This window comes from Argopecten irradians, unplaced genomic scaffold (assembly GCF_041381155.1).
Source record: "Argopecten irradians isolate NY unplaced genomic scaffold, Ai_NY scaffold_0126, whole genome shotgun sequence".
NCBI lineage: Eukaryota > Metazoa > Mollusca > Bivalvia > Pectinida > Pectinidae > Argopecten > Argopecten irradians.
This window is the reverse complement of record NW_027187593.1, coordinates 27836-54274: the sequence shown is the minus strand read 5'-3', so window position 1 is coordinate 54274 and position 26439 is coordinate 27836. Positions and strand designations below refer to the sequence as shown.

At 35.3% G+C, this 26439-nt stretch overlaps 1 protein-coding gene across 1 annotated transcript; it reads right to left on the bottom strand.

Moving 5' to 3' along the window:
* LOC138311813 (putative helicase MOV-10) lies at window positions 1-26439 on the bottom strand. Its single transcript, XM_069252998.1, is given in 19 exon segments — window positions 1-5299; window positions 7228-7343; window positions 7713-7801; window positions 8262-8438; window positions 12253-12570; window positions 12573-12664; window positions 15341-15549; window positions 15669-15772; window positions 15912-16073; window positions 16485-16632; window positions 17350-17532; window positions 18444-18595; window positions 19354-19516; window positions 20141-20284; window positions 21087-21321; window positions 22774-22900; window positions 22902-23019; window positions 23323-23936; window positions 26362-26439. Coding segments are annotated over 18 exon segments (3228 nt in total). The 5' UTR covers window positions 26362-26439; the 3' UTR covers window positions 1-5222.

Below are 26439 nucleotides of genomic sequence, written 5' to 3'. Positions count from 1 at the left end.
TATATATGAATTTATTCATCACAGAAAATACGTATACCACACGGTGAATCGATGAATGAAGAGAGATCGTTGCAATGCTTGGTCTGCTAATTTTTCTGAAACAAGTATATTTATCTTCAGACTAGATTCTCAATCAAGATAACAATAACATTTTGTAACAATTTTGCTAAGTGTGGGAGGCGATGGCCAAATGGAGAAGATGTCCCGTCAGATATATCACCCTCTGGGTCGCGACTTTGAATCCCATGTGGGGCGCAGTTTGCAGGTACTAACCACTGGTCAGTGAATGTTTTTTCCTGATAATCAGGTTTTCTTCTACCATATCAAACCTAGCATGTCCGTAAATGACCCTGGCTGTTAATAGGATGTAACCCTAAACAAACCAAACCTGGCTAATTGTGTTTGTCTGCCACTATTTTTGATGTATGGTAACAAAACATGTACATATGGATATTGAAGTTTATCAAGAATTCCAGTGCAGATCTGCCCTAGGATTGATCATACAGAAAAGCAGAATACAAAACAAATGGCTACTGAATGTTAAGGCACATACATGTAACAATGAGAATTTGTTGAACTTTCGGGATTATATTAAAGAGATATCATGAATCGGTTTGTGATTGTCAGTGTAAAAACACTAAATTGTAATTTCAGTTTATTGTTTACGTAAGCATATGGTAGGTTTCGCTTAAGGCGAATATGAAGTGTTTTAAAATCAGTTCTGAAATAACTACGAAGAAATGTCTATCACACGACTTTTAAATGAGAACGTAATTATTCATACAATTGTAACAAATCGCCTGTCTATTTATTTGAATGAAGTAAACACAAGACAAAATATTTTTACATAACAAGCACAATTAATATCCATTGAAGTTTTTTCTTCTTTATATCACGATTTTGAATTGCTGAAAATAACAGCAAAATCGATTCTACTGTCAATGAAGAAATAGAGGACGATTCAATAATAATAATTTCATTAAAAACAATCGGCATTTACAACATTATTCTTAATAAAATATTTACATAAATTACATTTTCATAAAACAAAACAATTTTCAAAGTGAAATATGAAATTTACAAAAATCAGCATGTCCAATTGAAAACATTTATGAAAATGCCATAATAAAAGATACAGTACATATATAAATGAATATCATAATTTATCAATGTGATATATCAATCGCAATTTCCAAGAGTCATTGTTAGTAATATTTGTGTTTTGTTTCAAACAATACCACAGACTCATTTACTTTACAATTAAAGATATGAAATATGTTCAAAAATTAATTATTTAGGTAATTTTTCATTAACGAAAATTATCGCCAGAGTTGTCACTAGACGTTCATGGCATAACGAAACATATACTGCGGACTATTATTTTCTAATGATAAAATAAAAATGGCAATTTGACGTTTCATTTTTATTTTGATTCTAAAAATAAAATCTTTGGAAATGGAAGGACTAAGAGAAACACGAGGAAAACAGGTATTCTTAAAATAGCTTGCCTTAATTTACTCTACTTGTGGTTAACATATAACAACGTCTAAGAGCACAAGAAAATGTTCTCAAGCAAGTTACTCATAATTTCTAACGCAAGGAACTTTTAATGACACGTAATGGTGGCTGCCTAATCAATAAATTTTGATGTGGTTGTTATTATACAATTATCGACCTATTTTCAGGTGGATACGGTGAGTTATCAACCCCAGTAAGTGATATATCCCGAGGCAGGAGGCCGAGGGTTATATCATTTTCGAGGGTTCAATTCAATCAAATTCATTTTTTCCGTAGACGTTACGGTCCATCAGTACAAACTACATCATGTAAAATATACAATTGATATCACAAAAGAGATCGAGAGTGATTCATACCATAGATATTCCAGCCAAATGTCTCAACTTTTTAACTTTTCTGACCTTGTCTTAAAAGCAAAATGAATAAATTTACCAGTATTTTGTAATTCTTTAACGTTGTTAGCACTTAATAATTAATTAATTTAAAAACAATTGGTCTTCTGTAATAATATTTCTTTATATACTTTAGGCGTAAATCAACATAGATATGAATCTGTAAAAGAGAGACCGTTATGTTTACATCGAAAATGATATAACCCTCGGCCTCTGGCCTCGGGATATATTACTTACTCGGGTTGATAACTCACCGTATCCACCTGAAATTAGGTCGATAATTAATATTGTATACTAAAAAAGAAAGGATGCATATCAATACATTTGTCTCTTTTGATATGTCCAGAGATGATAATCACACAAAGGTTATGTTTGCAATGTTGAATGACTTCATTTTTAACCGTATAGGGATTTTTTTTATATAAGGGGATGTTTTACTGTAGTTTATTTGCATCTTTGCATTTTTGAGCGTGCTGTTCCTATGAATGCTGATGTAAATACAAAGAAATAATATCGTGGTATATGTTATCACATATCATGTTCCATATATATATTACTTTACCCTAAAAGTTTTTGTGGCGCATGTCGTAATATGTACATAAAACATTTTGGTGGAGAAATTAATATTATTTCAGATAAAAGATTTTTATTACAATAAAAAATAATGCATGCAACAATTTTCTCTCATATAAAATAGAACTGAGATATAATATTGATCAAACTGTGTTGTTGTAAAATAAATTGAAATGGAATTGATTTTCATATGGGAATTTCAAACATTATACAAGTGCAGTAAAATGCGTTTATAACGAACACATATCAAAGTCATGATCATAACGTAGAATTATATTTGTGTATCACTGTATATAAAAAACAACAAGCATGACAATCTCTATTTATTACACTATGTACACTTTGAAGTACTAACATCAGATTTATATAATTACATGTTGTAAGGAACGTGTTGTTATACTAAAACAATGCAGCTGATGAAAGTGGGCCATTGATTAATGGGTTGTATCAGATAACAAATTTTCATGAAAACAAACTTTGTCATGGCATTTTGCTTTAATGTTTGAAACAATATTGGCATGATAAATTAAACTCGGCTTGAAAAGTATAAAAAAAATCTGGACTTTTAGGATAAAACCTGATGATAATCGGAAAATTCATATGGCATTACTTATTTTGTGTACTATGATGAGAAATAACAGCCAAATGTACATCTAAGTTAAAGCAATGATGATTCAATTATGTATTATTATATAATAACTACAGCAATACTAACAAATGGTCAATAGGAATGATATCGCCAAGTTTTCAAAAGCAAAAAATACATTGTACTACTAATCTTCTTATCAAATTAATATCATTTAAGTGAATAAAGCAATTCAAAAGAATGAAGAAACGCTACTTATTTATATGTTTGTAATTTTGGAATAAAAAATACAAAATTATTACATAAAACATCATGCAATGGTAAAAATTTTGGTAAAATATTTTCAATTATAAATTCAGTGTCAAAATATACACCAAACAATATATTTAATTAATGATACATGTATATTTCTTTTTCATTTTAATAGGATGTTGTGATAAAAGCAACAAAAAATGTATACCAATACTTATATTTAATCTATCAATTAAATATTTCTAATATGTAATTTTCTAGGACATTTTTATGAAAGCAACAAAATCATTTTAGTATTATAGCGCTTGTTTGAGAATCCAAAAAGGTTATTCAAACACAGCAAAAATCATTTCTTCTCTGAATTTTATAAATTTAATTCATTCTTTGTCAACAAATTATATTGCTAAAGCCTCAAATTAGCTATAAATGACATCTTTAAGAAATATTTTCAAAATCTTAAAAGTGTAAGTAAGGATATAACCATGCATTAAACTTATAACTAAAGATACAACTTAAAACTAAGAAGGATGATCAAGTTATTCAAATTAAAAAACACACAACTGACATATCGATGTATACATAAATTACATACGTATGTTTATAAACAATAAAACCTGTTTTAGCGACCATCTCAATTTCCCTTTGTCCCTTGGGTTTGACTGTATCTTTAACCCTGGCACATTTAGTCACAATCATAAATGGTATGTTCTGTATGCATATACGTATTGATTGGTACGTCATACCTATCACATTTTGAGGGAAAGCGCCGAAATGCTCTCTAACAAAAATGATGACATTTCTCACATGGGAAGATAACACTGTAATATGCAAAGCAATTGTGTCACAAGCAAATAAGTTCATTAAAATATTGGAGACTTATGACTTAAAATAATTCCTCAATAGTAATTCTCTTTAAACAGGTAAAATGTATAACTATTTCATTGGATAAAAAATATAAAATCTTACTGTAAACATATGAAATCTCAAAGGTAAAAACATTAATATACAAAATTTTACACAATGTCAGTATATCTTATTGCCATTGGACGCTACCTAAATGGGTCATTTCATTTTTTTTCATTTTTTTTTAAATCAACACTAAACAAATCTATTTTGCGATATTATGATTTACAAAATCTGCTTCAACTTTAAATATAGTTAGAGGTTTAAAACCGTAAATCGCATGATGAGATGATCATAAATATTATTCTAGCATGCAAGTACTATAAAAAAAATGGTTAGTAGTGATAGATCCCGATTTTTATTATTCAGGAATCTACCAATTATACGCCCACTACCTTTCCGGAGCGAATCATAAAGGTTTCTTAAAAACTTTATAACATCAGAAAATATATACTGATGGTTTAAGATGTGGTAAAAACATCAAATTTATGCAAGATTTCCTCGTTATATATCATAACAGTGCAGAGTCACAGAGAAGCATAAGACGACCGCGTTATGAAAACTGTCATATTATTTATATTAATCAAATTATACAGAAGGTGATGATACGTGTAGTATTAATAGTAAGTTAAAAACTTTTACGACATTACAAAATTATCGATCTCTATTTACATTCCCATTTAAAAAATTACAAGCAGTTTTGGAAAGGTTAGTGGGCCTTTAACATATACTGTTACAATAATCACAGTGCTGCAGGTGTATAAACAAATCGTGATAAAATGTAAAGATATTGATGTTCAATTCCATAACTTTCCAAAATAGAATAAAAATCTTTCCATTAGCTGCCATTCTACATCAACCTGATAGATGTTTCAAGATTGCTAACTTTCTGGTAGAATTTACCATCTCTCATCAGAAACACCTCATACAACATAGCCTACAAGTAACTGTAACAGGCAATACTTAGTGTAATATCAGAGAGATTAGGACATCGTGATTTATTTGTCCCTGGCCATTCCCGAGTCGTTTTTCATCCCATACTCCTGTACAAACTGTGCTGTTTTGTCCACTTCCTCTGTAAGTCGTAGATTAGAATACAGTTACATATGGCTGGTATATAGACTATTTGAATTGTAATTTATTTATTTTTATATATAAAGTATATACTTTAGATGCATATCAGTTTATTTTCGCGGGAATGATATTTAGCGATTTTCACGAGACATTCCTTTGATTGCGAAAGTATAAAGAAATGGTTGATTTATATATGGTCACATATTTCATCAGATGAAGCCTTTTGTACTTAGGTCCCACAGTTTCATCATTTAGACGTTTGTACCGTTCCTACCTTGGTCCATCAATTTGATCAATTTAAGGCTTTCTTACCGTGGTCCCACAGTTTCAACATTTAGAACTGTCCTTATCTTAGTCCAACAGTTTCATCAGTTAAAGTCTTTCTTATCTTGGTCCCACAGTCTCATCAGTTGAAGACTTTCTTTCCTTGTTCCCACAGTCTCATCAGTTGAAGACTTTCTTACCCACAGTTTCATCAGTTGAAGCCTTTCTTACCTTGGTCCCACAGTTTCATCAGTTGAAGCCTTTCTTACCTTGGTCCCACAGTTTCATCAGTTGAAGCCTTTCTTACCTTGGTCCTACAATTTCATCAGTTGAAGCCTTTCTTACCTTGGTCCCAAAGTTTCATCAGTTGAAGCCTTTCTTACCTTGGTCCTACAATTTCATCAGTTGAAGCCTTTCTTACCTTGGTCCCAACGTTTCATCAGTTGAAGCCTTTCTTACCTTGGTCCCAAAATTTCATCAGTTAAAGCCTTTCTTACCTTGGTCCCAAAGTTTCATCAGTTGAAGCCTTTCTTACCTTGGTCCCAAAGTTTCATCAGTTGAAGCCTTTCTTACCTTGGTCCCAAAGTTTCATCAGTTGAAGCCTTTCTTACCTTGGTCCCACAGTTTCATCAGTTGAAGCCTTTCTTATCTTGGTCCCACAGTCTCATCAGTTTAAGACTTTCTTTCCTTGTTCCCACAGTCTCATCAGTTGAAGACTTTCTTACCCACAGTTTCATCAGTTGAAGCCTTTCTTACCTTGGTCCCAAAGTTTCATTAGTTGAAGCCTTTCTTACCTTGGTCCTACAGTTTCATTAGTTGAAGCCTCCTTACCTTGGTCCCAACGTTTCATCAGTTGAAGCCTTTCTTACCTTGGTCCCAAAGTTTCATCAGTTGAAGCCTTTCTTACCTTGGTCCTACAGTTACATTAGTTGAAGCCTTTCTTACCTTGGTCCCAAAGTTTCATCAGTTGAAGCCTTTCTTACCTTGGTCCCAAAGTTTCATCAGTTGAAGCCTTTCTTACCTTGGTCCCAAAGTTTCATCAGTTGAAGCCTTTCTTACCTTGGTCCCAAAGTTTCATCAGTTGAAGCCTTTCTTACCTTGGTCCCAAAGTTTCATCAGTTGAAGCCTTTCTTACCTTGGTCCCAAAGTTTCATTAGTTGAAGCCTCCTTACCTTGGTCCCAAAGTTTCATTAGTTGAAGCCTCCTTACCTTGGTCCCAAAGTTTCATCAGTTGAAGCCTTTCTTACCTTGGTCCCAACGTTTCATCAGTTAAAGCCTTTCTTACCTTGGTCCTACAGTTACATTAGTTAAAGCCTTTCTTACCTTGGTCCCAAAGTTTCATCAGTTGAAGCCTTTCTTACCTTGGTCCCAAAGTTTCATCAGTTGAAGCCTTTCTTACCTTGGTCCCAAAGTTTCATCAGTTAAAGCCTTTCTTACCTTGGTCCCAAAGTTTCATCAGTTGAAGCCTTTCTTACCTTGGTCCCAAAGTTTCATCAGTTGAAGCATTTCTTACCTTGGTCCCAAAGTTTCATCAGTTAAAGCCTTTCTTACCTTGGTCCCAAAGTTTCATCAGTTGAAGCCTTTCTTACCTTGGTCCCAAAGTTTCATCAGTTGAAGCCTTTCTTACCTTGGTCCCAAAGTTTCATCAGTTGAAGCCTTTCTTACCTTGGTCCCAAAGTTTCATCAGTTGAAGCCTTTCCTCCATATCCTGTAACTCCTCCTCCTCAGGTTCACATTGGACACCTGTGTATCCTCCGTTTTCTTTGCAGTAATCTATGAAGCTGAAAAGTACACATAATTTATTGAGCCACATTTGAATCTTGCAACTCATTGCTGAACTGTTGTCATTGGATTTACATTCAAATCCTAGTCTTGTGAAAATAAACGAAGGTCAATATTTCCTTCTTAATGTTGATCATGTTACTGTAGTATGGGATAAAATTATTCAAATGCAGATCATTTAGTGCTGATCTGATGACTGTACTGGAAATATACTTTTTATATGGCAGTGCTAAATTGTGAGTGATTGGAGGGTAATTGTTTGAACACTGACCATATGTAAGAGTGTTTAAGACTCTTTAACTTATGTCCAGGTCGTGTGACAGTTTTGTATGATTACCTTTCTGATGCTGATCATGTGACTGCCTTACCTTTTCCAATGCTGATCATGTGACAGTGTTTGAGGGTTTCCAATGACGATCAATAAGGCCTTAGCTCTAGTCAAGGTCACGTTGAATCTCTGCACACACAAAAAATGAAAATATTAAAACAATAATCCCAAAACAAAAGAAAACTCTCAAATGAAAAGGATTACAAAATATGATCACACAATCTGTCCGATATCCATGTAATATTTTTGAATATGTCAGCAGTGTAATATAACATTATGCTTTTCATTGGATCGAAATTTATTGTGAAATCATCAATTGAATCACTAACTGTTAAACAGTGAAGTAACACTAGGATTCGAGGACATCCTGACACAATGATATCTCTATTTGCAAAACATTTTGACGTTTAGATTTTCAAAATGTAGGTTGTTGTATGTAGATGTAAGTGGCTTGTCTGGAGCTCAAGGTGTGAAAGACAATTCTCTTATCACATAAACATATCCTGGATAAATCCACAAACTTAAATTTGACAAACCTTTTCATTTTATACATATCCTGGATAAATCCACAAACTTAAATTTGACAAACCTTTTCATTTTTCAGGAATCCCAGCTTGTATTTAACATCCAGGGAGAGATATTCTGGGTTACTGCGGACAGTGGACACAATGATGACCAGTCGTTCCTGACCTTGGAATTCCTCCACAGACCCTACTCGTATATCAGTCATGGACTTCTTCCTCAGTATAGCCTGGATCTTCTGGACCTAGAAATACATTGGCTTGTTGAGGGTATGATTCTTTTATAAACAATCTTCAACTGATTGAGTTTATGCAATCATTTTATTTCATAATTAATTTAGAGTAGATGTAAACACTTGTTTCAAGCATGGTTGATATACACGACTGTACATAAATTGTATTTTGAATATTCAAACTAAGAGATTGAACCTGAATCACTTTTCATCTTACATGTACAACTACATGTAGTGACTTGATACAAATACTGCTGGAATTGCGCACTTGTATTTGTGACTTTTATTTTTTGCATTTATACTGCAGTCTAATGACTATTATATTTGTTTTTTTTAGCATTTTCATAAAACAAGAGGCCCAGAGGGCCTGTATCGCTCACCTGGTTTGTAATGCCAAGTAATGTTCTGAATACAGGTTCATTGTTTCTTTTCTGAAGGAATTTTAATATTAACCTCTAAATCCCCTATTGGGCCCCACCCCTCCCGCCCCCAGGGGGTCAGAGCCAAAATCTATACAAGTTCTGTTCCCCTTCCCCCAAGGATGTTTATGGCCAAATTTGGTCACAATCCAAGCAAAACTCTGGGACAAGAAGTGATTTATAGGATTTACCTCTATTACCCCTATTGGGCCCCACCCGTCCTGCCCTCGGGGGGCCAGAGTCAAAATTTATACAAGTTCTGTTCCCCTTCCCCAAAGGATGCTTGTGGCCAAATTTGGTTACATTCCATTCAGAACTCTATGACTAGTAGCGATTTAAAGGATTTACCTCTATTACCCCTATTGGGCCCCGCCCCTCCTGCCCCCGGGGGACCAGAGCCAAAATTTATACAAGTTCTGTTCCCCTTCCCCAAAGGATGTTTGTGGCCAAATTTGGTTACATTCCATTCAGAACTCTATGACTAGTAGCGATTTAAAGGATTTACCTCTATTTCCCCTATTGGGCCCCGCCCCTCCTGCCCCCGGGGGTCCAGAGCCAAAATTTATACAAGTTCTGTTCCCCTTCCCCCAAGGATGTTTGTGGCCAAATTTGGTTACATTCCATTCAGAACTCTATGACTAGTAGCGATTTAAAGGATTTACCTCTATTTCCCCTATTGGGCCCCGCCCCTCCTGCCCCCGGGGGACCAGAGTCAAAATTTACACAAGTTCTGTTCCCCTTCCCCCAAGGATGTTTGTGGCCGAATTTGGTTACAATTCATGTAGAACTCTATTACAAGTAGCGATATAAAGGATTTACCTCTATTTCCCCTATTGGGCCCCGCCCCTCCTGCCCCCAGGGGACCAGAGTCAAAATTTATACAAGTTCTGTTCCCCTTCCCCCAAGGATGTTTGTGGCCAAATTTGGTTACAATTCATGTAGAACTCTATGACTAGTAGCGATTTAAAGGATTTACCTCTATTTCCCCTATTGGGCCCCGCCCCTCCTGCCCCCGGGGGACCAGAGCCAAAATTTATACAAGTTCTGTTCCCCTTCCCCCAAGGATGTTTGTGGCCAAATTTGGTTACATTCCATTCAGAACTCTACGACAAGTAGCGATTTAAAGGATTTACCTCTATTTCCCCTATTGGGCCCCGCCCCTCCTGACCCGGGGGATCAGAGCCAAAATTTATACAAGTTCTGTTCCCCTTCCCCCAAGGATGTTTGTGGCCAAATTTAGTTACATTCCATTCAGAACTCTATGACTAGTAGCGATTTAAAGGATTTACCTCTATTTCCCCTATTGGGCCCCGCCCCTCCTGCCCCCGGGGGACCAGAGCCAAAATTTATACAAGTTCTGTTCCCCTTACCCCAAGGATGTTTGTGGCCAAATTTGGTTACATTCCATTCAGAACTCTATGACTAGTAGCGATTTAAAGGATTTACCTCTATTTCCCCTATTCGGCCCCCGCCCCTCCTGCCCCCAGGGGACCAGAGTCAAAATTTATACAAGTTCTGTTCCCCTTCCCCCAAGGATGTTTGTGGCCAAATTTGGTTACAATTCATGTAGAACTCTATGACTAGTAGCGATTTAAAGGATTTACCTCTATTTCCCTATTTCCCCTATTGGCCCCGCCCCTCCTGCCCCCGGGGACCAGAGTCAAAATTTACACAAGTTCTGTTCCCCTTCCCCCAAGGATGTTTGTGGCCGAATTTGGTTACAATTCATGTAGAACTCTATTACAAGTAGCGATATAAAGGATTTACCTCTATTTCCCCTATTGGGCCCCGCCCCTCCTGCCCCCAGGGGACCAAGAGTCAAAATTTATATAAGTTCTGTTCCCCTTCCCCCAAGGATGTTTGTGGCCAAATTTGGTTACAATTCATGTAGAACTCTATGACTAGTAGCGATTTAAAGGATTTACCTCTATTTCCCCCTATTGGGCCCCGCCCCTCCTGCCCCCGGGGGACCAGAGCCAAAATTTATACAAGTTCTGTTCCCCTTCCCCTAAGGATGTTTGTGGCTTATTTTTGGTTAACAGTTCCATGCAGAAGTATCTTTGACAGAGTTGCTATTTTAAAAGGAATTACCGCTATTACCCCCTGTTGGGGCCGCCCTTTCCTCCTGCCCCATGGGGGACCAGAGACCAAAATTTATACGAATTCTGTTTCACTATACCCAAGGCATGATTTTGTGGTCGGTGAATGTTTGTGGGAAGTACACGATTTCCCTATGCGCTGTGCCTATCTCTCCTAGGACTACATAGTAGCGATTTAAAAACATATTACTACCCCTCATTTCCACTAGTTGCTCCCCGGACGCTGCCTGATCCATTGCCCCGGGGGGTGACAGAGGTCACAGAATTTGTATTACAGTTCTGATATCTCCCTTTCTCCCCCAGGGTGTGTGTTGTGATGTGTGGCAACAGAAGTCGTTGGTGTACAAATTCATGTGAGCAAACTCTATGACTAGTAGCGATTTAAAGGATTTACCTCTATTTCCCCTATTCGGCCACCCCGCCCCTCCTGCCCCCAGGGGACCAGAGTCAAAATTTATACAAGTTCTGTTCCCCTTCCCCCAAGGATGTTTGTGGCCAAATTTGGGTTACAATTCATGTAGAACTCTATGACTAGTAGCGATTTAAAGGATTTACCTCTATTTCCCCTATTGGGCCCCGCCCCTCCTGCCCCCGGGGGACCAGAGCCAAAATTTATACAAGTTCTGTTCCCCTTTCCCCAAAGGATGTTTGTGGCCAAATTTGGTTACATTCAATTCAGAGCTCTATGACAAGTAGCGATTTTAAAGGATTTACCTCTATTACCCTTATTGGCCCCGCTCCTCCTGCCCCTGGGGGGACCAGAGCCAAAATTTATACAAGTTCTGTTTTTCCCCTCCCCAGAAGGATGTTTGTGGTCAAATTTGGTTACAATCCGTGCAGAACTCTAGGACAAAGTAGCGATTTATAAGGATTTACCTCTAATTTCCCCTATTGGGCCCCGCCACCTCCTGGACCCCGGGGGGGACAGAGCCAAAATTTATACAAGTTCTGTTCCCCCTCCCCCAAGGATGTTTGTGGCCAAGTTTGGTTACAATCCATGCAGAACTCTAATGACTAGTAGCGATTTAAAGGAAATGTTGAACGACGGACCGATGGACGGACAACGGGACGACGGACGGAGGGACGACGGACGCCAGGCGCCATGACATAAGCCACCGGCCCTTTGGGCCAGGTGAGCTAACACAATAAACTTGCACTTAAACCAATTCAACTATACTAAAATGTTAAGATAAAAAGCCTGAGCTCATACTTAAATGCATATAAATCAGATTCATCATAGTGATCCTCCATAAACTTTTGCCAGAGTTATTTTTTTGGAAAATATCTTAAATAAATTAACAACAATACCTGCTTCCTGTATGGGGAAATAATTCCAATATCTTTTGGGTTCAATTTGTAGTTTTTGTACTGTAATAGCAGCTGGACATATGTCCAAACCTTGTCCACTTCTGCTGCATTGAAGAACGATGGACTCCTCTCCTCCCTCTCATCCTGACCCATGACCCCGTGGAAAATAACAGGGAAGTTTTTCTTCGGAAGTTCTTCCCAGCGACAGTAAGTTTCTCTCTTACCAACATCAGCACAGCACTTCAACTCTCCTTGGTAGAAAAGATCATTTGGAAGTTTGAGGATAGCTGGATGTGAGCGGTAGTTTCTCAGTAGTTTTTTGTGATGATTCTGGTATCATAACTCCCAGTGTTTATAGCGCCTCTCTTGTACACTTCACACTTTGTCATGTAGCGCTGCAACAATGACTCACCTAGAACAGTTAGAAAAATTAAAAGTTTTGAAACCAAATCTAAACAACTATTTCCCCGGATCGTGGTTTTTCCTTTGTCATCCCAATCCCTGTGAAATCATTTATTTTCATTGGGCTCAATTTTCATGGAATATGAATATTTACAATTTCATTGTGTCTTAAATCCAAGGAGGAAACCTTACACATTACAGTTAAAAAGACAGAGTCGACGCTGTAACTTGAACTGTGTGATCGCTCGAGCCGAAGTAAGCTCTACCACACAACACAGTTAAAATTACAAGCTAGATTCGGTACCCAACTAGTGTTTTTACAAATGTGTCCAGGCCCCGATTTCTCGAAACAAACTTAAGTCCAAAACTGACTTAAGTCTAAAGTTTTCATATAAGTTACATAAGGAGAATAACTCTGCAATAAGTCTGCACTTCTGTTTCGAGAAATCGGAGCCAGGAAACAAATATCATGTCACATTGATAGTTTCATGATTGCTTCAATTAGTTATTCGTTCTAACTTGGTACATGTAGATATAGTCTACCAAATTTTGAAAACTATCTTTGTTCGAACAATACTCTCCGACTTGGAACTGGTTATTCTACTTCCTGAAAAAAAACTATGCAGCAAGTTACTAATCATCTTAAGAATGCATTCATTGAAAAGATCAATTTTCATAGGGATGTAAATTCGTTGATTTTCATCCAAAAACGAAATCCACCAAAAATAATTAACCCCCCCACGAAAATTAATGATTTCAAAGCACCTCTTCATATATTGCTAACTTCATAATTATTGTTATAGAAGTGTTGTCCAGAAGGGCTAACATGGGTGTACAATTCCATTAGCCCGACGTCCGGGGCTAGTGAATTTCAGGTCAGGGCTAGTGGCTTCACGATCATTACCATCCTCGATACTCCAGGGGTTCCGATCACTTACGATCTTTACACCCCTGGACTATCTCATCGTAAAACTGGAGGCAACAGAACAGAACAGGTAATTTAGTTATCTGATGTACATCAAAAGAACCGTATAACGGTACACTGTGGTTGACTATGTGGCTTTGAAGTTGGGCGTCGCTCTCTCTGTAGTCTTCAAAGGAAATCTTTGCTGGTCTGTGATTGGTCAAATATTTTCAGCTGAGCTGCCTTCAATTTCACTATGAGATAGTCCAGGGGTGTAGAGATCGTAAGTGATCGGAAAGCCCTGGAGTATCGAGGATGGATCATTACTAGCCCGTTAGTGGAAATTTCCTGATAAAAATCTATCTTTACATTGAAATTTTAGTTGTAAATCAGCAGTTTAGCCTTTTATTGCTGTACTAGCAGTAAATGTGTGGTCAAAACTGAAGCGAAAATATCATGAATGTAGTTTTACAACCACAGATGGTTCCCAAACGTAAATAACATTTTTCATCTATGTGCATCAAACGCTTTGTTATGTAATTGGTGAAAGTTAAGCGCTTGAGTGACGCAGATGGCCATGTGTTTGCCGATGTTGTTGACAGACAGGGAACGGGAAAATCTAGATTTCTAGACTCTAGATAAAAATTAATTATGAAGTGACTGTTATATTATTTAGCATCACTATCATTTTAGTGTTATAAATTTGAGTATATGAGGGTTGGATTCAGAAAGTACTACTGCTGTGAGATGGATAGAGGATCGTTTTGAAGTATAAAATAATGGTAGTTTTTAGTCCTGTGCACTTGCAGATCTATACATATATAGGTATGCTTAGTTAATTGACACAAATAAATTCACTAAATGTTTTTCAAAATAACTTAAATAGAATTGAAATCTTGTAAATGAAAATTAGCAGTGCAATTTAATAATCATTTACAAAATATTTTATTGTAAATTGTCAAATTGAATTTGTGTACAGTTCTTGGAAATAATTTATATGAAATTATGAAATTGGCAACATTTTATTCAAATCTCATGCAAATGTTACTAGATAAAATGGAGTTTTTTTTTAATACTCATAAAAATCATGGAAAATAAGTAAGATCAGTAAAAAGTAATTTTACTTCAAGATTTTGTTACAAAAATTTCATGAACTGTACTATTTACTAAATTCTAATAAGTTCATCTTACATATAAAATGAAAACAGCAGATATTTAATACTGATTGTATTCATGTTATGTTTCCTTGCTAAGCTTTAATATCAAAGTTAAACTTTCATAGATATACTGATAATGTTTTTCTTTCTTTACATCTAATGATAGTTTTAAAGCAAATATTTGAGTGATATAAGAACTATAATTTCAAATCTGAAATATTTTGCATGCAATGGCATTGTTGCATTATCAATATCGACTCAATAATGTTTTCACTATTATATGAATACCTGGTTCCTGTGAAACAATCTGTATGATATCTTTATTAGCAGATATGGTACTTAACACACTGTTTAGACATGTATTTGTTCTGTACAGGTTTGTACAAAATCCAGATCGAGTAAAATGTGCATATGAAAATGAACGAAAAATAGGGCTAGTAGAATTCTGATCAGGGCTAGTGAAAAATTGTTGGTACTAGCCCTTGGGCTAGTGCAAAATTTTTGGAATTGTACACCCCTGAAAATTACATTTAACTGTAATGCATAAAGAATACAACATATTATGCATATAGGAATGGAATCAATATTTGAATTGAAGGAAAATTAAATGAGCAGTTCTACTCACCAAGTCCATACTGGATGGCGAAAGGTGACCTAAGGATCGGTCCGAGTTGTTCTGGATCGCCGGCCAGTACCACTTGTCCGCATTCTAACTGTGGGTCAGCAGTCAAGATTCCGGCCAGTGGAATGATGCATTCAGGCTCTACAGCATGGCCAGACTCGTCCACAAAGATGTGGGAAAACGTGCAAGAGTCAAAATTAGCAGATACCAGTCTGAAAGTTCAATCGGACATTCTTAGTTGATGTCTTGACAGAAACAATAAAGTAAAATCAGAGTTTGAAGACGGCGAAACAATATGACAAAATTGTATGTGATAAAACTGAATATCTACCTGCCAGCAGTGACCAGTGTACATATGATGATCTTGTATTGCTTTAGATCATCTTGACCTGGGTAGAAATACTGCTGTGTGCTTCGGTCATAGTTACTCACAGACTGCAACAAATAGAAGTCATAAATTACAGTCTGTAACACACGTCCAATGAAAAGTGTTAAGCATGTTGAATAAGCTATTGTCATAGATACCGTCTGGTCTTTATAACAATTAAAAAGACGAAATTATCAGAGTTCTGACCTTGATATCACTTGGAATTGGATCCCATGACCTTGAGAAAGCGTTCAGTCTAATGATATCTGTTTTTGGGATTTTTTTGAGCAGGCGAGTACCAATGAGATCAGCAGCGCTGTTGGAAGGGGCACACGCCAGAATACGACACTTCTTTAAATTTTTCCATATCTGTAAATTCATACAATCATAATGCAAAAATAAATATGTGTTTGTATTGAAAGTTAAAACATAGACATGGCTTATCATATCACACATAATCAATACACAATTGGTACACTTTAGTTGCTGTATAATAGTAGCCAGTTATTTTGGCGGAGTTGATATTTTGTGGTTTCGCAGGATATTGCTATATATATATGGTCATGAAAATTTGATCTGCGTAATATTGACAAATGGATGAACTTTATATACATGTACCCTGATAGCCATTTCACAAAATTTTTAAACCCCGGTGTTATATCAAAAGTATCCCCCCAAAAAAAAAATTTGATGGGGGAGACAAATTTGCTCTGACACCGGTAACAATTCAATCTTCTAGTCTCATTACCATTAACTTGAGTAAGAGAGACAACCACGTACCTGCATCATGGCTTCAACAATGGTGACGGTTTTACCCGTCCCAGGTGGACCAAACACTAAGTACGGAGCTGGTCGGGATATTCCCGAAACAATTTCCTGGATAGCCAGCTTCTGTTCGTCATTACTCTCCAATTCCTTGTTATAAAATCTACAAGGCATGCAAAATTCTGTAAAAATTTTCTGAGAAAAATCAAGCCAAAATACTTCATAATAGCAAGTTTCTGTAGGGCTGTATTTGCATATTGCTGAGTTGCCTGCTCTTGATGGCAAGAATTGTGTGCTATCATAGATTTTACAGTGACTTGAATAATCTCTAAGGATGTTAGAGGTTCAAGCAGTCGTGAAAATCCAGTTCCATACTAAACAAGACATTATTATCAGATAATAAATCGGCTGTGAACGCCTTTTTATAAAAATAGAAATAGGTTTGTTTTCTTTCAATTTTCCAGAGTTACTTCCCTTTTTTTCAGACTTGGGCTGTTTTCGATTTAATATACAGTTTGACTGGTTGGACCAAGTTGTTCGTTTATGGATTAAAGACAGACCTGGTGATTTTATAATGTTTTCAGACGAGCCTTGACAAAGCCCTCACAGGCCTGTATCAAAAACTGCAGGTCTGTCAGGATTTATACAAGAAATAATGACTTTAACAAACGGTCAAACCGGTTGTTCTGAATAAACAAAACGGCCCAGAGTTATACTGACAAAGTGAAATGAAGTAAAGTAACTGGTAGATCAGAATGTACGGTCTTCCTTTGCTTGTAGGTAGTGGGTCTTATTTACAGTAGCAGAATATCATGGTAGTTGCCCCCCCCCTCTCCCCCACCCCCCTTTATTTTCAATTGGTAAATGACATTTAGCTTACACGAGTGGTAGGGGAATGATATTCATGCTCCGGCTACATATGGTCGCTGGCTTTGGAAATAAGACGTCATCAAGTCCCTCATCTCTGGCTAAAGTTACAGCCCTCTGTTGTAGTCGTAGTGGTAGACGATTAAAGACGAATCGAACATTGAACTTCATGCCTCTGACATACTTATCCATCAGCCTAGAGAAATGGTAAAGTATATTTCGTAAATTGGTACTGGCTCAGACCTCAATTTCTCGAAAACAAAAGTGCAGACTTAACAAACTTGTAAAAGTTTCTCTCCTTATGAAACTTATATGAAAATTTATAACTTAAGTCAGTTTTTGACTAAAAGTTTGTTTCAAGAAATCGAGGCCAGGGCAACGAACTGGCTAATTGACGGATCGTCAGTTGTCAATCAAACAGCACATGACTTTGCATTTTGTATTGTATATGCTACAATGTTTGCTCAGACATTGAATAGGTACACGTACGTTTGCGGGTACAAGGCGTGGCTATATCACACCTGGTGATAGGTCAATTAGTCCATAGGTGTTCTGTTTATTAATATTGTAACTTGTCAAGAAACCAAGTGTCACCAGGACCAGAAATTTTGACCTGTATGTTGAGGTTTTCAGTTTATGTAGGTTTAAATTACTATAAATCAAGAAGGAAATTCCATACAAGTACGCCACAATATACAGAATCAAGAGTAGACAAGGGCTGGTTTAGACAAGTTAAACTGTACAGTCTTCATCCCAGACTAGTGACAAAGAGAAATATGGTTTCTAAAAAATATGTTCTTGTCTTCACAAACATTGCAATCTAAACCATAAAGATTTTTTTTTATTCAAATATTTTGCTTATTAATTGATCAAATCCCTTATTTCACTTTCTATAATTTCAAAAACAAATTCTCACATATTTTGAAATAGGTTGATTGTGTGTGAATCTGTATACAGTCATGCACTTATTTTATGACAATTTTTTCCTAAATACAGAGCTTATTCATTTGAATTTGGAATGGTAAACTTTCTGTTAATTATAATTAAAGTGTTTGATTTAGATATAAATGTCTGATATACATGTAACTTCCTGGTTCTTCAACCTACTTTTTATTAAATCCCAAGGCCACTTGGTTCTGTTGGACATCGTGGACGTAACCTTGATACTCTCTGTCAGCTGAGCCTCCTTCGACACAGATTCTCACGTATAACCAATCACCTCTCAGCACAGACGGACGGTTCTCTGACAAACCTGGTACCTGTTACAAAAGCAAAGATGACGTAAGTGGGTTGTTTTCAGAACATTGTACTCATGACAATATTCATCATGCAGGACTCAAGTCAATATCTGATGACAGGGGATATAATTTGCTGTAAGTCAGGTCCAGCAATAAACATGGTGATGCACTTTAAATGTGAGTACAAATACCAGGTACACTTTACATCTCATCACAATGTCAATCATGCAGGACTCATTATATGTTATCAAGGGAGATAATTTGTTACACACTTTATTACACAATACTTGCAATGTATATATATAGTGCAATATGAAGGTATAAAAGAAACCTTTTCTCCTGCCATCACATAACAACACACAATCAAAACTGCATATAAAAAACACCCAATTAGGGAAAATGGTCTTTAAAGATAGGTGATCTTACAACACAGGTTGAAATGTGTTGAAATTGCTCATTTGGGATCCTAAAATGTCTTATTAAGGAAGTGGTCCATATACAGAGGTGATCGCTAAGGTAGGTTTTATTATATCTAGATAGGGGGTGATAATTTGCAATGCCTACATGAAGTGTGCAATTATTTGAATGCAATATAAAGCTGGTGTTGATACCGAGCTTCAAAGTCTATATGCAATTATTTAAAGGGGAGATAACTTGTCACATCTAATTCAAATCTGTGAAAAAACAGTTGTTATATGGGAATAGAGACAATTTGTGATACAAATCTCCAAACATAGGTATGTATGTTTATGTAAAGGGAGATAATTTGCTACATCTACCTCCAACATGAGAAGTCTGCGGTTGGTTTGACATTCTGTCATCGGGACACCTTCCATGTCGTATTTACGAATATCAACTTCCATCTGGGTCTCCTCAAAGTGGTTCAATGCGCAAAACCTCTTTTCGTAGATTTCAAAATTCAGAGGCTTCTCAAGGACCTCCCTGCAAGAGAAATCAGGTATTTAACAAATATCAGTCTAAGTATCAAGCAAAATAACCTTGCAAGGTAACATGCATGTTAATGAGATGTCTTTTGTAACATGAACTTGGTTATCATAACAACCAGTCTATTAAAATCATATATAGTTTATATACACATTTCTATTACTGTACTGTATATCCATCCAATAAGTGCCCCACCCCTCAGTGCATTAATTTTGCAAAATGTTAGCCCAAATTTGGTCCTATTATTTATAAGCGAACCTTCATTTTTCCTTGGGTCGAATACAGTATTTCCAAAATAAAATTTAGATAAATGATGTTTTTCCACAAAACTATTTAGATGATTACCCCTGCAAAGATAAATGTCTTAATAGTTTAATGGGTATGCATCCATGTACATGTAACAATTGTGGATCGGGTCATTTACCGGCGACCAAGTTCTTTAATTGGTAGAGTACTAAATGTTTACTTTTTTCTCTCCTACTACATATATATTTCACAGGGAAAAATCCCGACCGACTTACCCTATTTTTTTCAGTCATGTAACCTAGCTAAAACACGCATATATTTTTTTGGCCTTAGAGCAAATCAAAAGTGAATGCTGTTACATAAGTTAAAACTAACTTGAGTGCTGTCAGTTCCTTCCTATCGGCCTCGTTGTATTTCTCAGGGCTGAGATTGAGGCCCCGGTTGATGATTTTCCTGAGAGAGTCTGGAATGCGGTATCTTTGTAGAGGTAATTTCTTTGGTAGGTTGTCTCCACTCCATCTAAAAGGTAGTAAATTAGGCTTTAATATTTATATACATACATTTGTATAATGTAGCAGATTTTAATTGTACATAATGATATAATTTGCAACTTGATCGCCTTCTAGCATCTAACAATAAAGTTGTTTTACAGTATGTCACTCAGATCACCTTAAAGTGAACAGTCGGGCAAGGATGGCTAAAGTCGGTAAAAATGGTGTGAATGTATCCAGTATAATTTCTTATGAAATGGAAAAATAAAATCTCTCATCAAAATCTGTCTGCGTACGAAGAAATTAATTTAAAGTATGGGAATTCTAAAACGTCCTCCCGGCTCACTATGTCCGTGGTTACATTTCTACACAGCCTCGCTTTCGATGCTTTCAACTTTTCTTTACTTTAATGGTCAGAACTGGGAAACTAAGCAGAACTTGACCGTCGTATTAATATGTCAGAACTTTTGGAAGGCCAATGAACGCATTTAGACTGAAATTCTTTGCCCGACTATTCACTTTAACCACTTGGCAAGCATGGCTCCATTCTAAAATAAAACATCGACCATACAAAGCCAATTTAATTACAACCATATCTTCGATTACGCTCTAATACTTCAGATTGCAGCTAACATCCCACATGATGCACAATAGTATGCTAAACCTACCTATATTATAAGGCTTTTTCTGATTAATTTATTTTGCCTAAAATATAGACTATATACATTATATTTATGTATTAGGTAAAAAAATAATAATAAAAAAGCCTAATAATGTAGGCAGGTTTAGCGGACTAGATCCACAAGACTAAATAGAGAGCCTATTCTTACTTTGGTAGTGGATATCCCTCCACAATCTCCCTCGCTTCCCTTCGTGACGCCTGCCGCGGACGTTTGTACGGCTTGGACGACTTCACCTGTTCCGTTATAGCGTTTTTACATTTGGCGTGGATGAACTTTACGATATGGAATTCCTGTCCGGCATAGTCAAAATGGAAACCAAGTGGAGTATGATAGTTCCCGACATTCTTAGCCAAAGCTCTTATCCTTATCTTATAGTGGGAGACTGTTAAACAACAGAACAGAAATATCTAAATGTATAGTTAAACAACAGAACAGAGATATCTAAATGTATAGTTAAACAACAGAAAAGAGATATCTAAATGTATAGTTAAACAGCAGAAAAGAGATATCTAAATGTATAGTTAAACAGCAGAAAAGAGATATCTAAATGTATAGTTAAACAACAGAAAAGAGATATCTAAATGTATAGTTAAACAACAGAAAAGAGATATCTAAATGTATAGTTAAACAACAGAAAAGAGATATCTAAATGTATAGTTAAACAGCAGAAAAGAGATATCTAAATGTATAGTTAAACAACAGAAAAGAGATATCTAAATGTATAGTTAAACAACAGAAAAGAGATATCTAAATGTATAGTTAAACAGCAGAAAAGAGATATCTAAATGTATAGTTAAACAACATGAAAAATTATTGCAGTCAATTCTGTAGATTATTTTGATTATATTGCTGTTCTTCAAATCAGCTAAAAAAACTACATATAGTACATAGGGCAATACTGGGTTTATTCATATTCAAGTTCTAAACCTTCAAGGAAAGTATATATCAGGGATAAATTTTTCATACAGACACAGCAACTTGGACGTATGCTTAGAACAGTTATTAAAGTAGTGAACCATCATCAACTATAAATAAAATTCAGATTAATAGGATAAATGGACACTAACCAACTTTAATGAATGGGAAACTAAATATATAACTTTCACATATTGAATTCTTCTTACAAAAATAATTTCAGTGACATCAAAAAGTGTACAGTAATATGAATTTAAATTTTGAGTTACAATTAGTGCCACTTTCCGATATTCGTAACATCACAATCACTGGAAAGTGCGATTTATTGTACTCAAACAGCACCATTTTATTTTCTCAAAATCCCTTTATTGAACATTACCTATCAATGATGCTATCTGGCCAACAAGACGGACCCCTTCCCTGGGTGCCGGGTAATTTTTGTAATGAAATACAGTAATTTAGAGAGTAAAAAAAAGTAGGTTTACAGAAATATGAAAAACATTCTAAACTATTTCAAAGTTTCCAATTAAATATCAAAGAAACACAATTTAACAAAGCATGACAATTTATTGACTCTCGTGCCCTAAACTGGGCCTCGAACTCACGATCTATGGCACCCAATTACCTAGCCAAACATACATGCTGCTTTTACCACTAATTAAATCTTTGGATCAACAACACATAGTGAATATGATACATTGGGTTCAGTAAATATTAAATATCTCTAAGAAACACAAATTAACAAAGAATTTAGAAGGTGCAGCTATGTTTGGCTAGGCGATTGGGTGCCATAGATCGTGAGTTCGAGGCCCGGATAGGGCACGAGTCAATAAATTGTCATGCTTTGTTAAATTGTGTTTCTTTGATATTTAAAGTTTCCAATTTACATTAATTCCCTAAATTATAATTGTCAACTTACATGGTAGAATGGTGACTTTGTTCTGTTGTTCTGTGACATTTTTTTCATCATGCAATGTAAACACACGAATCCTTTTCAGCATTTCACAGTGAACAAGTTCTATAATGTCTGTGGAGGAATTGTTTTTTAATCGTGATGTTGATGGTTGCTTCTACTCCTTCCTTGAGGTCCATGAAATATGTACCGTTCCTACTATCACAGTCTGCCACAATCTCAATGTTATTTTTGTCTTGAATCAGTTGTGCCCTTCAAAACAAAATCAGATAAAATGCATTTAGAGTCAAACTTGTCTATAGAGGTCACCGTCACCTAGGGGGAAAAGTTAAAAAAAAAAAATGGTCTCAATAAGTTGATCAGCTCATAAAAATCAAATTACTAAAATCTTCTTATCTGAGTTCCACAAAGCACAAAGAGTTTCAAACATCTTTGACCGATGGTTAAAATATATCAAATTATCTGATCTTCTTTGCAGAACCATGAAATCAAAACGAGTTTCAAACATGTTTGATTAACTAATATCTTCCATTTCTGGTTTGATGTCAAACTTACCGTTCTTTCTTTAGTTTCATTGTAATTACACTAAGTCTGTGACGACGACCTTCGAGATGGCGACGAAGTTCCCCGAGAGATGTACACTTAGCTTCACAAGGCAAACATGTATAGGCTTCATTCACATAAGACACATATTTGGGCATATTAAAAAGTGGTGGGATGTAAGTAGGCCTGGATGCAATGAGAGCCTCAGAAACTGCCGTGGGAGGTTTATTAAATGTGACATGTTGGTCTACTGCGAGTAACATTCCTTGTTTTTTCTTCTTTGGTTTTGCACCTGCACTGTCATCTCTTGGCACTTTATTAACAAAGGTATACTCCTTTGCAACCTCGGAATGAATTTGATGAAGTACATTACCTTCAGGATGCACCACAAAGTTATCCACAAGAGTCTTATAAATTTTATTAAACCCTGGCACTGACGTTTCTCTGGGGTGAATCTGAGAGCGATATTTGACATAGTCTGTATCATAGATTCTCTGAAGCTCCGTCCTTGTCATGCCATCAAGCTTTTGACTCTGTGTCTCCAGGAAACGCAGGAAATCATTCCCGATTACCATTTCATAAGGCCTATACAACGGCCCAGGCTTCTGCTTGTTCTTGGCAGCCATCTGAACATAGTAGGTATGCCACATGAATTTTTTAAAGAATAATTGCTGTCTATTTTTAGCATATAATGAAAGTGTACATTGAACTGAGCAGTGCATTTTTTAAATTTTTAAAATATCTTTTATACATCAAAAGTTATCAGTATTTGAAGTTTGGAAAATATGACAATTTTTCGGACAATTTCGATTACATTAGGTGAAAAAGGAAACAAAACTCTCATAAAATCTTTATTTTCATGAGAAACTATCCAAAACATCAAATCAAACATTTAACAAACTTTGGTCAATAAGTCTCTCAAACATAAACTTCTTTATTCTAAAAATAGAAAAAATACATGAACGTAAAGTATGCTCCATGAGCAATTATTTACCGCGTCCAAGCTGAAAATATGGCATAAGTCCATCTAATTAATATGCATAATTGATGTAACTTCAAAATTTCTCAACTGATCTGTATGAAATTTTGTGTGCTTGTAAAATTAATAACATTTTATGATATTAGGACAGTGAAATATGGATATATCATATTTTCATTACATAATTTGAATTTTATAGTTCAGAATTCTGTCAAAACCCAAAAAATCGACAAAATCTACCTAATTTAATATGCGAAATTGATATAACTTCAAAATTTCTCAACAGATCAGTATAAAATTTTGTGTGCTCGTATAGTTAATACCTTTTTATGATATTAGTACACAGAAATATCAATTTATCATATTTTCAGTGCATTATTTGAATTTTATTGTTCAGAATTATGTCCAAACCCGAATAATCGACAAAATCTACCTAATTAATATGCGTAATTTATATAACTTCAAAATTTCACAACAGATCTGTATAAAATTTTGTGTGATTGTAAAGTTAATACCATTTTATGTAGTTCATGAGTTAAACTTGTACTGTAAACAATTTTCTTTCACTTATTTAAAATATTAAGAGAAATATTTTGCAACAAATTGTCTGTGCTTCAAATTTATTTCATCAACATCAGGAATGATCCAAAACCTTAAACCCGGAGAAGGGAGGATGTCAAAATTTGAAAATACAACAAACTATTTTTCTACATATTGAACATCATCAATTTCTTCTGCCAAATAAATGTAACTGCACCTTTCTTTTTCCTAGCCAAAAACTTGACTTTGTAAACATCACTATCCTCAATACTTAACACTTCACCAGGGTACCAGTCATCTTCATAGGACATGGCTACCCATGTACCTGTTTCAACAGTTTTTTCTTTGTCAAGATTTAATAGGCCAACAAGAGTCTCTTTCATATGAACAACAGTTCTATTCATTGAATAATCATATGCAGATACTTGTATATCTAAAAAATGCTTACAAAATAGCAGCTGATATCTGAGTCTTTCTTTTTTTGTTTTGATTGTTTTTACTAGTATTAATAAGACTATCTCAATCATTTCTAGATCTTACAACCCCACCCCATTCCTCGAACACTGCGCTCAATTTTATTCTTTTCTTAGATACATAGATAAAAAACAAAAAAATACAGCAACATATAATGAATCTAGGATACATTAAAAATCTACAAATCATAATATATATTGAAACTGAAAATTTAAATGTTTTAATACTTCTTTAGATATCATACATGATATGGATATGCTGTAGCTTGGATATATGCCAAAAATTTGTTCCTAGAATTACAAATTAATGTACCCAGTATATAATTAACAGTCATTTGCATATCGTTATAAATTATAAAATCTACTATGGAGGAAGGTTTGCATTCGTAAAATTGTGTGTGGAAATATTGAGTAGTGTTAATATCATATTCAATTGAAAGCACATGTGAATAGTTGGTGACTTGATTACTTAAGCTTATTCAAAGTCCTGAGCAGCTAATGTCATTTCATGAACTCATTGGTTGTATTTAAGATTTAAAATACATGTTGTCAATATCTTATCCTATCAAGACCTTGTCCAGGATCTACTACAAAGACTCTTTAGTAGCATTGAGCTTATATCTGAATATCTTACTAATTAGCAATTAGACAACATATGCCATGATGATATCCAGTAGGTACATGGCGTACGTTGTACTATACTGATACTTTTATAATATTGTACATTTTATACATACATGTACATGTACATGTATTTTTTTTTATTTTCAGAATATATTAATTACAACTAAACATAAGCAAAAAATGTATATAATATCATTAGATAATGACATGCTGCATTGCTTTACATACTTTACCATGAAATAGCAACTGAAATCTGGTATATGCTTTTTCCTTTATTACAAATCGAAACTGAAAGTAAAATTTGTATTTCCCGATACTTAGCAAATAAGCTATTCTAGCTGGATCATGACCAGATTTAACCCTAAGAGTAAATTTTTGATTACATATATACAATTAATACAATGTTTGTGAAAGAAAAGTGTTAAATAAACTTACATTCACTAGATTAGGTAACAAACCACGTTGTCATCATCTTGTTGTGCAGTCTCCCGCGGTTCAGACACAGGAGAGTTC